This window comes from Passer montanus, unplaced genomic scaffold, assembly GCF_014805655.1.
Source record: "Passer montanus isolate IOZ18808 unplaced genomic scaffold, ASM1480565v1 scaffold77, whole genome shotgun sequence".
Classification (NCBI taxonomy): domain Eukaryota; kingdom Metazoa; phylum Chordata; class Aves; order Passeriformes; family Passeridae; genus Passer; species Passer montanus.
Genome location: NW_024372923.1, coordinates 2,444,196 through 2,458,817, shown reverse-complemented (window position 1 = coordinate 2,458,817; position 14,622 = coordinate 2,444,196). Strand labels below are relative to the sequence as shown.

At 46.1% G+C, this 14,622-nt stretch overlaps 1 protein-coding gene across 2 annotated transcripts; it reads right to left on the bottom strand.

The window, feature by feature from the left end:
• Nucleotides 1–215: 215 nt before the first annotated feature.
• GLRX3 (glutaredoxin 3) lies at nucleotides 216–13,629 on the bottom strand. 2 transcript variants are annotated; one of them, XM_039731392.1, is made up of 11 exons: nucleotides 13,389–13,522; nucleotides 9,586–9,694; nucleotides 7,498–7,572; nucleotides 5,454–5,661; nucleotides 5,201–5,373; nucleotides 5,041–5,102; nucleotides 3,713–3,770; nucleotides 3,009–3,061; nucleotides 2,316–2,355; nucleotides 2,138–2,230; nucleotides 216–443 (listed from the first exon to the last, which is right to left on the bottom strand). In XM_039731392.1, exons 1-11 carry the CDS (start codon nucleotides 13,454–13,456, stop codon nucleotides 393–395), a joined length of 990 nt encoding a protein of 329 aa, XP_039587326.1. In that variant the 5' UTR covers nucleotides 13,457–13,522; the 3' UTR covers nucleotides 216–392. The 2 variants fall into 2 exon arrangements, with proteins under 2 accessions (XP_039587326.1, XP_039587325.1); XM_039731391.1 differs by lacking the exon at nucleotides 216–443 and adding an exon at nucleotides 1,757–1,904 and having other exon boundaries at nucleotides 13,389–13,629.
• Nucleotides 13,630–14,622: the final 993 nt, after the last annotated feature.

The window sequence follows — 14,622 nt, the reverse complement described above, 5'->3', positions numbered from 1 at the left end:
TCATTAATAACTCCCTGAAGCTGGGCTGGCTGAAGGCTCCCAAGGTGTTTTTCTTGTTCATTAGACATGCAAACAATTAAAGGGGGCAGGAAAAGATGATGCTCCATTAATATTCCCCTAATGAGAGCTGAGCCCAAAAAAAGCAAGTTCCAATTTCACCTCAAATAGTTCTGGGATGGACAAGGGTGCAAATAATGAAACCCCAACACCACAAATGCTGGAGCACTGAATTTTAATTGACCTTTTTGTGGCCCCAGTGAAACCCCTTTTCCAACAGAGAATATTTCTATTTATTTCCTGTCTGCTTCCCCTGCTGCAGTTGTTTCTCCAGGAGAATCTCTGACTGCTCCAGGCTGTTCCAGGGATTTCTCTTCCCACTGATGTCCTCCCCATCAATTCTCCCCCTTCAGCACAGGCAGCAGCTCCCCCGTTTCCTTCAGCTCCTGGAAGACAGAAAGGCAGCAGGGATGGATGTGCAGGGATGGTCCAGGGGCATCCCAGCAGGAAGCACTCCTGGCAGCAGGTGCCTCACCACAGATCCCTCCTGGGCCACTCTTGAGGGTTATAAAGTGTTTAAACTCTGGCTTGGGTGTATTTAGTGAAAAAGATAAAAAATCACACCCTGGAGGCTCTGCTTGGGGCCCCTGATCTCCTCCCAGGTGGAATCCCAGACGTTCCAGGCACACAATTCCAACACCCCCAAGGAGGAATCACCACCCACGGATGGGTTTTGTTCTCCCACCCACAAACCCCATGAAGAAACTGAAATATCCTCGGGATTCTGAGCAGGAGGTGCCTGCCCTGCTCCTCCTGGGGACTGAAATTCACATTTCAGGGCTGGCAACTGCCTAAGGACACACTTGGGGAACAACGGGAACAAGGTGGAATGTTCTTCTTCTCCCACACCTTGGAATCATCATCTCTATTTCAATAATTCCATACCATGCTGCATTAAAAAATGAAATTTAAACCACTGACAGCATTCACCCACCCATACAGGTCATGAATTCAAACAGCCCAAGGATGCAAAGAGAGAAATTACATTGAAATAGCAGAAAAAAGGATTTTACAGCACCTCACAATGCCCAAGACTCCTCCTCCTGAGCACTGAAAAAGCCCCCACACTTCCTCAATTATCTAGATTAATTTTATTGATTTAATCCCACACTTGCTAAATAAACAAAATTAATCTATAAATTAAGTTAATCTATATTATATAAGAAAAATTAATCTATATAATCAAAGTAATCCCTACACTTGTTAAATAAACAAAATTAATTATATACTTTAGGTAAAATTAATCTATATCAATAGAATTAATCCATATAATTTAAGTAAAGTTAATCTACATAAATAAAATTAATCTACACAATTTAGGTAAAAATAGTATCTATAAATAAAATTATTATTTATATAATAATTTTAATAATAATTTCCATAATAAATTTATACAAGAATTGAAGCAATCCCTACTCTTGTTAAATAAAATTTATACACTTTAAGTAAAAGTAATCTATATAATTGAAGTAAAGTTAATTTATATAAATAAAATAAAGCTATATAATTGAAGTAAAATGAATCTTTGTAAATAGAATTAATCCATATACACTAAGTAACATTAATCTATATAAATAAAATTAATCGATGTAATTGAAGTAAAATTAATCTTTGTAAATAAAATTAATCTATGTAATTGAGGCAATCCTCACACTTCTTAAATAAATCAAACAAATCTCTACAATTTCAGTAGTCCCAGTAATTTTAGAATTAAATGGGATTTATTGATTGAGCATCCCCGGGAGCCCCAGTCTGAGGAATTGGCTCTGAACCATCCAGGAATGGGCTCAGGAGGATTTGGGAACTCTGGGGCTGCTCCAACAACTCCAAGAAAATAGAAATGTTTTCTGGGAGAAAAAAAAACAACATCAGGAGCAAAATTAAGGCCGAGAAAAATGCAAAAAAAGGGTTTAAAACGAGCTTTTTCCAGTCATTCATTGGACACTTAAAGCTCCTTTCCCTGGGAAAGCCTCCTGGGGTGGCTGCAGGGATTCTGTGGGGGACAGGCAGGGAAATTCCTAGAAATGAGACTTTTAAATGCAACAAATGGAGTTTTTACTGCAAAGCAAGCAGCTCGTACCTTGACAATGTCCAGCCCCCCCACCAGCTCCCCTCTGACGTACAGCTGGGGGTACGTGGGCCAGTTGGAGAAGGATTTCAGCCCCTGGCGCACCTGGGGGACACAGGGAATGAACCGGGAGCTCTGCCCTGCCGCGGGCAGCAGGGCTGCACCCCCAGGGAAGGGCAGGCTCTGGTACCTCCTCGTCCTCCAGGATGTCAAAGGTCTCGTAATCCACGCTGGGCAGGGGGGAAAATGGGATATGCATGTTATTCACACTGGAAATGGGAAGGAGTGCTCCTAAAGCAACAAAACCCTGCAAGGTTTGCAAAGAAATGCCTTAAAATTCTCACAAAAATAGCAAAAAATAGCCCTGAAAATTTCTAGAATGTGAAGATTTTTTAAAAACTCATAAAATGTTGGAAAAAATTCTCAAAGTTCTCAAGAAATCCTCAAAATTATCAAAAACTCCTCAATGTTCTCAAAACCCCATAAAAATTATCGAAAACTCCTCAATGTTCTCAGAAATCCTCAAAATTATAGAAAACGCAATGTTCTCAAAAACCCCTCAAGATTAAAAAATACCCCAAAACCTCAAAGCTCTAAAACCTCTAGATTTTTTAAAAACCCATAAAATGCTCGAAAAAACCCTCAAAGTTCTCAAAAAATCCTCAAAATTCTCAAAAAAATCCATACAGGTCTTGAAAGAACCCTCAAAATTCTCAAAAATCCTCATTAAAATTCTCAGAAAACCCTTCAAGTGCTTGAAATGCTCTTGAAAAATAAAACCTTACATTTGGGGAATAACTCCACTCTTATTTTCTAACACATTTTCCATAAAATGCAGTTTTTACCCCAGAACTGCCCCCCAAACTCCGACCCCGTTACCTACCCAGTGTTATTCATGATTTCTATGATTTGCTTGCTGAAGCCACATTTTGCCATCTAAAATATAAAATACAGTTATGAAATGCCTCTGCTTTTTTTAGTTCATAGAATTCCAGCTGCACTGCAGCAATTCCCAGTTTTCTGCTGGATGAGCCACTCCTTAATCCCTTTTCCATCCTTTATCTCCTGATTTTTATGGATTTATGGATTAAACCTGCTGCATTTTGAGGCATCACTGCCCTGGATTCACCAGAATAAACTATAATAAGAACAGCAACTTGTTATATTTATTATCATTAGAATTAATTTAATTGTAATTAATTTAAGTATAATTACATTAATTATAATTGAAATTATAATGAATTAATAATTCATATCCACTGCAAACTCTTCACATGAAGACAAAAAACACCCAGCAATTTTTAGATATGACTAGGTATTATAGGTATCTATTCTATAAGATATCTAAGATATTAGATATATCTGTTATAATACCTAAGCATTAGATATTTCTATTAATTTCTGTACTAATAAATATTAATAGAAATATCTAACACTTAAATAATATTCAGCAATAACAAAAACCAGGGCTGTTCTATGGTTTAGAGAAGGCCAAATAAAAAGATAAATAACTTTCCCAGCTGCACTGATTTGAATTAAGGAAGAACAAGAGAAAAATTCAGTATTTTCCTGAACACTCCACATTACCTGTTTGTTTCCCTTCATGAACAGCATCACAGGAGCTTTGTTTATCAAGGATTTAAGCCTAGAAAAAGACAAAAAATACCTTGGTTATTTTATACCCCAATACACCAAACAAAATGCAGAAGTGGAAAGGAAAAATCCAATGGAGAAATCTCCAGGAATTCCACCCTGGGATGGGAATGCCACTGCCAGCAGGAATCCATTTCCCACGGAGCAGGCTGGTGGAAAATGCCACTCAAACCTCCCCAAAGGTGCTGCTGCTCCTTACAAACACATCTCATGGACAATTTTAACCTAAAAAAAAAAAGCTTTAAGGGAACCTTAAAACCCTTTGGGAGGCAGAGGACATTCCCCATTCCCTTCTTTCCCTCAAAAGTTTGTGCCAAGTAAAAAAATTCTGTGTAAATGGAGTTACTGCTTGTGCAATCTGCAAACTTCCATCAAGAACTGGCCAAAAAATGTTTCATTTCTTAAACTCCTCAAAAAACACAGAAAGGCTTTAAAAAATAAGCTTTTAAACGCCTCAAAAAAAAGTTTTTAAAGATGTGCCCATCTCATCTTAATCTCCAATTTAATCTCTGCTAAAAGCATTAATTGGGGTGTGTGGCCTCAGTGAAACTATTTCAAAGTAAAGTAACTCAAGCCTTGGCACAAATTTGGAAGGAATGAATAAATCCCTAGAATTACAATGGTGGGATTATTATTTAGCACCACTTTTACATGGGATTTATTAAATTATTTCTGTGCTGCACTGAGCAGGGAGAAGAACCAGGCAGGGATTCCCTTCAGTGACACCAGAGTTGGGAAGTCTGTGCAAATAAAGCTGGAAAAAGCTTAAAAATATGATTTTCCCAGTTATTTTTAAAGAATAAATTGCTAAAGAGAGACAAGAAGGAATCTATATCCACCTACAGATACAGATATATACATATATAAGTAGATATATAGATATATAAATACATAAGTAGATATATAGAGATGTATAAATAGAAATACAGAAATTTATAAATATAGATATTTAGAAAGGCATATTTATATAGATACATATAGACATAAATAGATATAGATATATAAATGCATAAATAGATATATATATATATAGCTATATAAATATATAAACAGCTACATTCTTGCAACAAGCAGAAATTAAACCACAAACATAAGTAAGATTCTTGGACTTACATGTACAAACCCCAAAAGACACTGAAAAACTACAAGAGTTCTGCAAGTAAATAAATTCTTGAGGCACTTCTGATAAAATAGGAATTTATAGAGGGTTTCCCCTGGATGAACACAGAAAAAAACCTCAGAAATTGTTATAATGCCCCTACCTGTCCTCTAGCTTCTGGCCCTTTGGGCAGATCGTGTCCAGCTCTCCTGATGCCTCGAGCTCCTGAGGAAATTGGGGGGAAAAAAGCAAAAAATGAGGTGGAAAAAGCAAGACAAGGACACTTGTGTCAGGCCAAGAGCAGACAAACTGCCGTGTGCCACCTTGACGATGTCCAGGCCCCCGATGAGCTCCCCAGCCACGTAGAGCTGCGGGTAGGTGGGCCAGTTGGAGAAGGCTTTGAGGCCCTGGCGAACCTCCTCGTCAGAGAAGACGTCGAAGCTGCTGAAGGCCACGCCGTGCTTCTGCAGGATCTCCACCATCTGCCTGCTGAAGCCTAGGAAGGAACCCCAGGGACGTCAGCAGCAGCCTGGCACCGCGGGCCGCCGGGCAGGGAGGGGCCCGAGGCTCACCCACCGCAGCGGGGCTCCTTGGGAGAGCCCTTCATGAACAGCATGCAGGGGGCCGCGTTGATGAGCCCCCTGAGGCGGGCGTGCAGCTGCTCCTGGGCAGGGGCAGCGCCGCCGGGGCCGCCCGTGCCCGCCGTGCCCGCCGCGTGCCGCTGCACCTTCTGCGTCAGCTCCGGAGCGTGCGCGCCGTCCAGGCGGTCCACCTTCTGCGAGTTCTGGGGACATCAGGAGAGGGGATACACCAGCAAATACACCTTCAGGAGAGGGGATACACCAGCAAATACACCTTCAGGAGAGGGGATACACCAGCAAATACACCTTCAGGAGAGGGGATACACACAGCAAATACACCTGCAGGAGAGGGGGATACACACAGCAAATACAGCCTTTGGAAAGGGGGATACAGCAAATACAGCCTGCAGGAAAGGGGGATACAGCAAATACAGCCTGTGGGAAAGGGGGATACACACAGCAAATACAGCCTGCGGGAAAGGGGGATACACACAGCCAATACAGCCTGCGGGAAAGGGGGATACACACAGCAAATACAGCCTTTGGAAAGGGGGATACACACAGCAAATACACCTTCAGGAGAGGGGATACACACAGCAAATACAGCCTGCGGGAAAGGGGGATACACACAGCAAATAAGCCTGCGGGAAAGGGGGATACACACAGCAAATACAGCCTTGGGAAAGGGGGATACACCAGCAAATACAGACTTTGGGAAAGGGGATACAGCAAATACACCTTCAGGAGAGGGGATACACACAGCAAATACACCTGCAGGAGAAGGGGATACAGCACATGGGACAGGGGGATACACACAGCCTTCAGGAGAGGGGGATACACACAGCAAATACACCTGCAGGAAAGGGGGACACACAGAGCAAATACAGCCTTCAGAGCAGGGCGGATAAACACAACACACAGAGCAGGGGGATAAACACAGCACACAGGGCAACACAGCACACAGAGCTAGAGGATAAACACAGCACACAGGGCAGGGGGGGATAAAGCACAGCAAAGCCAGCCTTCAGTCCAGCCTGGGCTGAAACCACGGCTTTCAGTCCAGGCTGGGCTAAAGCACAGCACACACAGCCAGCCAAGGCTGCCTCCTGTGACATGCCTCAGAAAGGGCTGTACTGCCAGGCTCGTGCCTTTCTGGCACCAATGATGCCTGAGGGATTTCAGCCTTTCTGTTTTTCAGATCCTGTGCTGCCCCAGTGCCTAACTCTGAACTCCACACAGAGTGTTAGCTACAGTCCTCACGTTTTGGTCAGACTAAACAATTCCTCCAGGCCTGAAACTCAAGGACACCCTACAGCCTCAGGGCCTGAAAAGTACAGACAAAAGTGAATTGGGAGGAGAAAATGGGGGGTAAATAACTTCATCACCTGAAGCTCAACTGGAGGATCAACCCCTGATATGTAAATAGACCAAAGTCATATCTGCCTAAAAAACCTGTGACCATGGTCCATCTTGAGTGTAGCCCCTGGGAGGCTCTGCCTGCCCGAGGTGCACTTATGGAAAGCCTTTAATAAATACCCATTTTATCCTCTTAACCTTGTCTAGCCTCTGTTCCAGGCAGCCACTCCAAGGCATCAGTGACAGCACCAAGTCTGCCTCCAGAAATACTTATTTAAGAAAATAGTATCAATTTTATCATCACAGGCAAATAGCACCCGAACAGAATTGTTATTTCTGTTATTATCATAATTTCTTAGGTTTTTTCCCAACTACAAAGAAATGTTGCTGTAAATTTTTTGACCCAAGTACAACAAGTGAAATAAAAACTATGTATGAATGCCGAAGCACTTAAGGAAGCCCTGAACTATTCCACATAAAGTGCAAAAAACATTTCTATTTCCATTTTTAGGTTCCACTGGATAGACTTCAATCAGTTACAGAGGGGTCTCCTCACTGAGAATGCTCCTAAGGTTCTGGTGGAGTGTTACAAAAGTGTAAGTATTAAGAGTCCACATGGATTCTATTTTCTCTTAAATCCACTTTTCTTAAATTCATTTCCTCTTAAATCCATTTCCTCTTACCTTAAAGAACAAGAACGTTGGAACAGAACTAATTCCATATTTTTCAGACACTTCAGGCACAGCCTCAGCTTCCAGCTAAAAACCAACCAAAAAAAAAAAACTGGATTATTTTCATAATCTTCTTTAAAGTTTCACTGCGAGTGTCAATCCTGGAATGTTCTCCGTGGCATTTTATACATTTAAGCAGGATCTGCTGCTGAAGTCTGGGAGACATTTGCATTTAAATGAGACTCTCTGGGCCGCCGTGGCACCGTGAACCTCCACGGTGTCAAAGCAGGTTCAGAGGTTTTTATTTTGTTGCACATTTCAAAAGACGCCCGGAGGCTGCGAATAAAATTCCTGGTGCACTCCTGACCTAGTAAATTCTCAATGCTGTGCAGCTCCTGCTATATTGGAACCCATAAATCACTGGCCCCAGTTGTGTCCCCATCACAGAGGGGCTGTGGTGCCCCTTTGGGGGCTCTGCATCACCCCTGACATCTGCAGCCCCTGCAAACGAGGAGGGGAAAAGGAGCTGCTCCTTCATAAACTTGATTTTTAACTTGATTTTTAACTCCTGCAAGGCTGCTGAGCGCCCAGCCTGGGATTACTGCTCCCACTTTCATCACAGAGGGATTGGCTATGAAAATTTATCTTTGCTGGCTCACATTTTGAGCAGCTCCAGCTACACAGCCTCTTAATGAACCCACTAATTAGAGAGGCAAAGCAGGAGCATCAAAAGTGAGCCCCAGCCTCCTCCTGCACATCACCACTCCAACAGAATCAACTGGAAAACCACAGCTAGAAAATGAAAGCTTACATCCAACTGACACTGAACTGAAAGCTTATACATAATTGAAAGAGAATAGATAATTCCAATTATTGGTTCTTTTTCCAGGGACAAATGATTACTTCCACGTCTAATACTCATTTTCTTTCCCAGCAAAGTTTCCTGCTTGGAAATTTATGTTCCACATAACACAGAACAGATTCCAATTCATATTTCAGGAACCTGCTCTCATTGGCACAGCTTCCCAAAATGTTGTTTGTGAGTGTTCTGGGATGTGAACACATTCATTTCAACCAAACATGCAGGGAGGTCACACGTGCTTGCCAATTCAAAGGCAGGCTGCATATTCTGCAGTACAAAAATCCCGCCAAGAACTGCCAAAATCAAACATATTCCTCTGGAGGAGCTCCTCCCTCCAAAATGTATCAGTAAAATTCACCCAAGAATTGTCATCAGCTTATTTTCTCCAAGCAAGAACACCAGTAATATTAACATTACTGGGAAGAGGGAAGTTGGAGGAAGGAGTGCCACTATCAGGTTTTCACAGCCCTGGATAACTTTGGAACCTCATTATTAAAAAATAAATTACTGCTGAATAATAAAGGTCATAAATAAATAATATAGGAATAATGAAAAGGCAACTGAGAGGTTCCAGACTTTCTTGGGCTGAGTAAAAGCTACTCAACTCTAGATAAATTTAAGCATCTTGAATTTGCAATACGTTGAAAATTAGTCTTTTGAAGCTCTAAGTCATAAAATACCATTAAAATAATTCTGTCCTGTTTTACAAATACCAACTGAGAGGAATCATTAAAAAAACCCACACACAGATCCTAAAGGCTGTAAAAATCCCATTAAAATACTCACACACAGCTGGCTGCTCCACTGCTCCCTGCCCTCATCATCCCACAAGTGTCTCATTAACCAGAGAAATTTGGTTTAAAACCAACAGCACATGGATGAAGTGAATTCCTTCCCCTGGCTCCCAGTGGGATGTGCAGAGGGTCTCACAAAGGAGAGTGACAACCTTGCAGGAGACAAATTCACCTTCCTGAAGGGTCATTTCAGTCATTGCTCTGGGAGTCGTGAGATAACATCCCCAAGGCTGGACACCCTGGGACAGTGCAAGGTGTCCCTCCCATGGCAGGGGTGGCACTGGATGGGCTTTGAGGTCCCTTCCCACGAAGGCATTCCAGGATTCCCTGTCTGAGCCACCCCTGACAGCAGCACCTCAGGGATACCAGATGTGAGAGGGGCATTTGAACGTGAGGAACCTCCCCCAGTTGGAACACCCCCTCCCCAGGGCTGCCCCTGCTCACCTGCACGAAGGTGACCTGGCTGTGCTCGCGGGCCAGCGCTGCCATCACCTCGTTCATCTGCGCGCACTGCGGAGCCCACGGCGCCCAGAAGTGCACCACCACCAGGGACCTGGGGACACACAGCACTCCTGGGGACAGCTGCCAGCAAACACTGCATCCCTGAGCCTGGGAATGACCATCCAGGGACACGACACCCACCTGGTCCCCAGAGCCCCGAGTGCCAGCTCCAGGAATTCCCTGGACACTCCAGGGATGGGGATTCCACAAAAACACATAAATCCCCACCACCTGCCTGTGATGCCTTGAGAGGGCTACCCTGGAAAAAAAACTAAACAGAGCTACAGAGTAAAGCAGGGATTTACTCAAAGGATCTCCTCCATGGATGCCCCTTGGGCAGCACCAGAGCCCAGCCAGGGCTGCCCCCAGGATGAACCCAAATGGCCCCAAAATGCACGAGCGCTGCCGGGGTCTCTCCCTGGGCTCAGCTCTGCTCCATGTGCACATTGCAGTTCAGTGTCCAACCCCACTGCAGCCCCTGCACTCCCACCCTGCTTGTTTTTCTCTCTGCAGCCCACGGGCTTTGTGCTCCTGGGCTGAGATTGGGATCATTTGTCCTTGGTGCCCAGCTGGAGCAGGAATTGTTTTGTCTCCCTGCTCTGTGCACAGAGCTCAGCATCCCCTGATGTGAACCCAGCCCCACACACTAAAGCAGCACAGAATGTGGAAAATAGAAAAGTCAAACCTGAGGCACCACCCGAGATTAAAAAAAAACCCTTTAAAGCATACCAGGAGCTTTCCTTTCCCAGGGAACACTCCGAGCCCAGGCAGCAGTGCTCAGGCCATGCAGTACAAAACCTGTCACACTGCAATGTTATTTTTCTGCTTTCACTTGCTCCAACTTCTTATTCCAGGTTTGCTGGGATGTTTGGGATTGGTTCTACACAGCATTTAAAGGTGTGAGCAGAAATCCCATCACACTGGGTACCAGCTGCCATGGGCTTACACATCTGGGATGACAGCAGTGACAAGATATTGGAATTTTCAATTCCATTCTCCATCTTTGCAGAGGTCAAACCCACCAGAGAATGGGAATAAGGAATTAAACACACAATGTACTGATATTAATTTACTCAGAAAAATAGAGAAATCAAGACACCCATCCCACAGCAGCCACTTCATGTCTTTTATCCCTAAATAATGGAAATTCATTGTAAATTGTAGCAGCTCCATGGGCAGCACAAGATCCCTGCTGGAGCAGCTCCTGTGACCTGATCACACACCCTGGATGCTTCCACACACTTGATTTTCCAGTGAAACTCTAGAAAATTTTGGCTAAAAAAACCCAAAACAACAGAATAACTTTCCTTTTTTCCTCCAAGTCCTCAGTTTAAGTCTGTGCCCACAGCAGGACACACCTGGCCACAGGGATGGGCCTCAAATCATCACAGGATCATTTCAACCTCATCCCACCAGAGCCTGCTCCTTCCTTACCGACATCCAGCTGCAATATATTCATTTTTATCTTCAGGAAGAACATATTTTAAATTCATTTGCACTAGGAGTTTTGGAATTGTTTTGGTTTTTTGATTTTTTTTAAAATTCATTCACAGAACAATTCAGATTTTGCAAGTGAACTGCTCCCTAAGCACTTTGATTTGACCTTAAAAAACCAGAGTACTTGAAAACATTAAGAGAGATAAAAAATAAAGACTTAGCAAAATGAAGCAATTAAGTAACTCTAAACAAAGTGTTCCCTGCATTCAACCAAGGTTAAAAAAAGCTCCACTATTAACCAGGGCAGGGATAAAAAGGTTATGACAAATCCCCAATTTCCTCTTTAAATATCAATATTTGCACTCATTCTACAACACAAACTTACGGACAACTCGATGCAAGAAATGTTAATTTTCTGAAACAAGAAATCCCATTAAATTAACATGTAATTATAAATGCTCTTATCAAAAGAAGCAGAGGGAGATCTATCAGGATTATCAGCTCATCTTGGGTCCAAGAACATGGATAAAATAATCAATTCTTTTAGAGAGGAAACCAAATTATGTTCTGTGACGAAGGCAATGAGAAAATTACTGGTGGTTTTTTTTTTTAATAACTTTAAAATATTTGTTTGTTCCTGAAGCCATTTTCCTTTGGGCACATGAGTTTGTTCTGCAGTGTCCCTACAAAACAATCCAGCTGAAGGACAGTTCCAGGAGGAAAAGTGGAGTCCTGCAGCACATCTGGAAGAAATTCTGTTCCTTTTTCCCAGAACCATCAATTAACAGCATTTCCTCTGGCACTGATGCTGGTATTCCACCACACTTTGAATCACTGTAAATCTGTAATTACAGAGGAGCTTACTGCAGCTCTTCCCTCCCAGAGTTAAACATGCACATGGACTACTGGAATAAAACCACAGGGATTGCTCAGGACAGGCTGGGAGCACCCTGGGACAGTGCAAGGTGTCCCTGGAAGGTCCCAGAGCAGGCTGGGGTTGTAGGAAAAGCTCAGCCCTGTCATTAATCATAGAGCACAAAAGCAGATTGTGGGCGGGAGGTGAATAATTCAGAGCCACTTCTGTGTCAATGAACACCCAAATGCTGCTGTTCCTATTGATGTGTCACTGCAGTTCCCACTGACATTTCACTGCTCTTCCCACTGCCATTTCACTGCTGTTCCCACTGCAATGTCACTGCAGTTCCCACTGACATTTCACTGCAGTTCTCACTGCCATTTCACTGCAGTTCTCACTGCCATTTCACTGCAGTTCCCACTGCCATTTCACTGCAGTTCCCACTGACATTTCACTGCAGTTCTCACTGCCATTTCACTGCAGTTCTCACTGACATTTCACTGCAGTTCTCACTGACATTTCACTGCAGTTCCCACTGCCATTTCACTGCAGTTCCCACTGCAATGCCACTGCTGTTCCCACTGCCATTTCACTGCTGTTCCCACTGCCATTTCACCGCAGTTCCCACTGCAATGTCACTGCAGTTCCCACTGAAGTGTCCCGGTGGTTTCGGTGACACCCCCGCGGCTGGAGCACGATCCCAGCTCGCAGGGCAGCTCTGCTTTATGGGACTTTCCAGCCGATCCGGCCCCAAATTCCCTGCGGCAGGAGCGGCTGCAGGGCGGCACCTCCAGCGCTGAGCCAGGGGAGCGCGGGGCCGGCAAAGGCCGAGCCAAACCCGGCCTAAACCGAGCCAAACCCGGCCTAAACCGAGCTTAAACCCGGCCTAAGCCGAGCCAAACCCGGCCTAAGCCGAGCCAAAGGCGAGCTTAAACCCGGCCTCAGCTGAGCCAAACCCGGCCAAACCGAGCCAAAGGCGAGCCAAACCCGGCCTAAACCGAGCCTAAACCCGGCCTAAACCGAGCCAAAGGCGAGCTTAAACCCGGCCTCAGCTGAGCCAAACCCGGCCAAACCGAGCCAAAGGCGAGCCAAACCCGGCCTAAGCCGAGCCTAAGCCCGGCCTTTGCGCAGCTGGGGCTCGGTTTCTCTCCATTTCGGGTTTTTTATCTTCCCCTGGCAGGTTTCACGGAGCGCCGCGGCCCATCCCGAGCTGGGCCCTGCGGGGACCGGGAGGGGACAGCGGGATGGCACCGAGGGACGGGACACCGACAGGGGACAGCGGGCTGGGGAAGCCGGGCTGGCACCCGCGGAGGTGACACCGCTGCGGCACCAACGGATGGCACCGAGGGACGGGAGGCGGGGCCGGCCCCCGCGGAGGAGACTGCGGGACGGCCGGGCGGGACGGCAGCCCCGGTAAGGGACACAGGGCCGGGCCCCGCCGCTGCCCCCTCACCTGTCCGGGCGCTGCAGCAGCTTCTGGAACTGCTCCACGGAGCCCGCGGCCGCCACCGCGCCCGCCATGGCCGGGCCGAGCCAGGGACACGTGGGGGCGCCCGGCGGTCACGTGGCGGCGCCCGGCGGCGTCACGTGCGTCCGCCCCGCCCAACGCGCTTCCTCCCGCCTCACGTGGCCTGCCCGCGTCACGTGTACCGCCGCCTCACGCATCGCCCACTGTCACGTGTCACTCCCGCCTCACGTGTCCTGCCGGTGTCACGTGTGCCCCGCGCCGGCCCTGTGGGAGCCGCTCCCGTCACACCCGGCCCGGCCCGCAGGGCGGGTTCCCCTCAGGGCTGTGCTGGGCCGCCCCGCCCGTGAGGCGGCCCGAAGGGGCACTGAGCCCGGCCTCAGCGCTGCCCGGGCTGCACGGGCCCGGGCAGCGAGAACAACAACGCATTTTGGGAAAAACTGAGGCCTTGAGAGGGCTACCCTGGAAAAAAAAACAGAGCTCCAGAATAAAGCAGGGATTTACTCAAAGGATCTCCTCCATGGATGCCCCTTGGGCAGCAGCAGAGCCCAGCCAGGGCTGCCCCCAGGATGAACCCAAATGGCCCCAAAATGCACGAGCGCTGCCGGGGTCTCTCCCTGGGCTCAGCTCTGCTCCATGTGCACATTGCAGTTCAGTGTCCAATCCCACTGCAGCCCCTGCACTCCCATCCTTGTTTTTCTCTCTGCAGCCCACGGGCTTTGTGCTCCTGGGCTGGGATTGGGATCATTTGTCCTTGGTGCCCAGCTGGAGCAGGAATTGTTTTGTGTCCCTGCTCTGTGCAGAGCTCAGCATCCCTGATGTGAACCCAGCCCCACACACTAAAGCAGCACAGAATGTGGAAAATAGAAAAGCCAAACCTGAGGCAGCAGAAGGATTCCCACTGACAGAGGGCACGGGGAATACAGAATTTGCCAGCCCCAAGGGCACTCAGCAAGTGTGTCCGTATCTTATTCCAAGCTAAGGAAGAAACCAATAAAAACAACTGGCCAGCTGTGCTGGGTCAGCTCCCACTGGGAAGAAGGGAATTCCAGGGGGAGCAGATGGAGACCAACAACCTGAGAAACCCCAAAGCAGAGAACACCAGGAATCATTGGATAATCAGAGAATCTTTAACGAGGACACAGAACACTAATTAATAAGGGAGCTGTGTGACGTGCAGCCAGTGAACATTTGTGCCTTTGTCTGGTGAAATGTATAAACA

Coding starts and splice junctions, on each gene's coding strand:
- GLRX3 (XM_039731391.1), bottom strand. CDS start 13,456: ATGGCGGGCGCGGTGGCGGCCGCGGGCTCCGTGGAGCAGTTCCAGAAG. Junction 5,662..7,497: donor CAACGTTCTTGTTCTTTAAG/GTAAGAGGAAAT, acceptor TGATGTCCCCAG/AACTCGCAGAAGGTGGACCG. Junction 5,374..5,453: donor TCCCAAGGAGCCCCGCTGCG/GTGGGTGAGCCT, acceptor GTTCCTTCCTAG/GCTTCAGCAGGCAGATGGTG.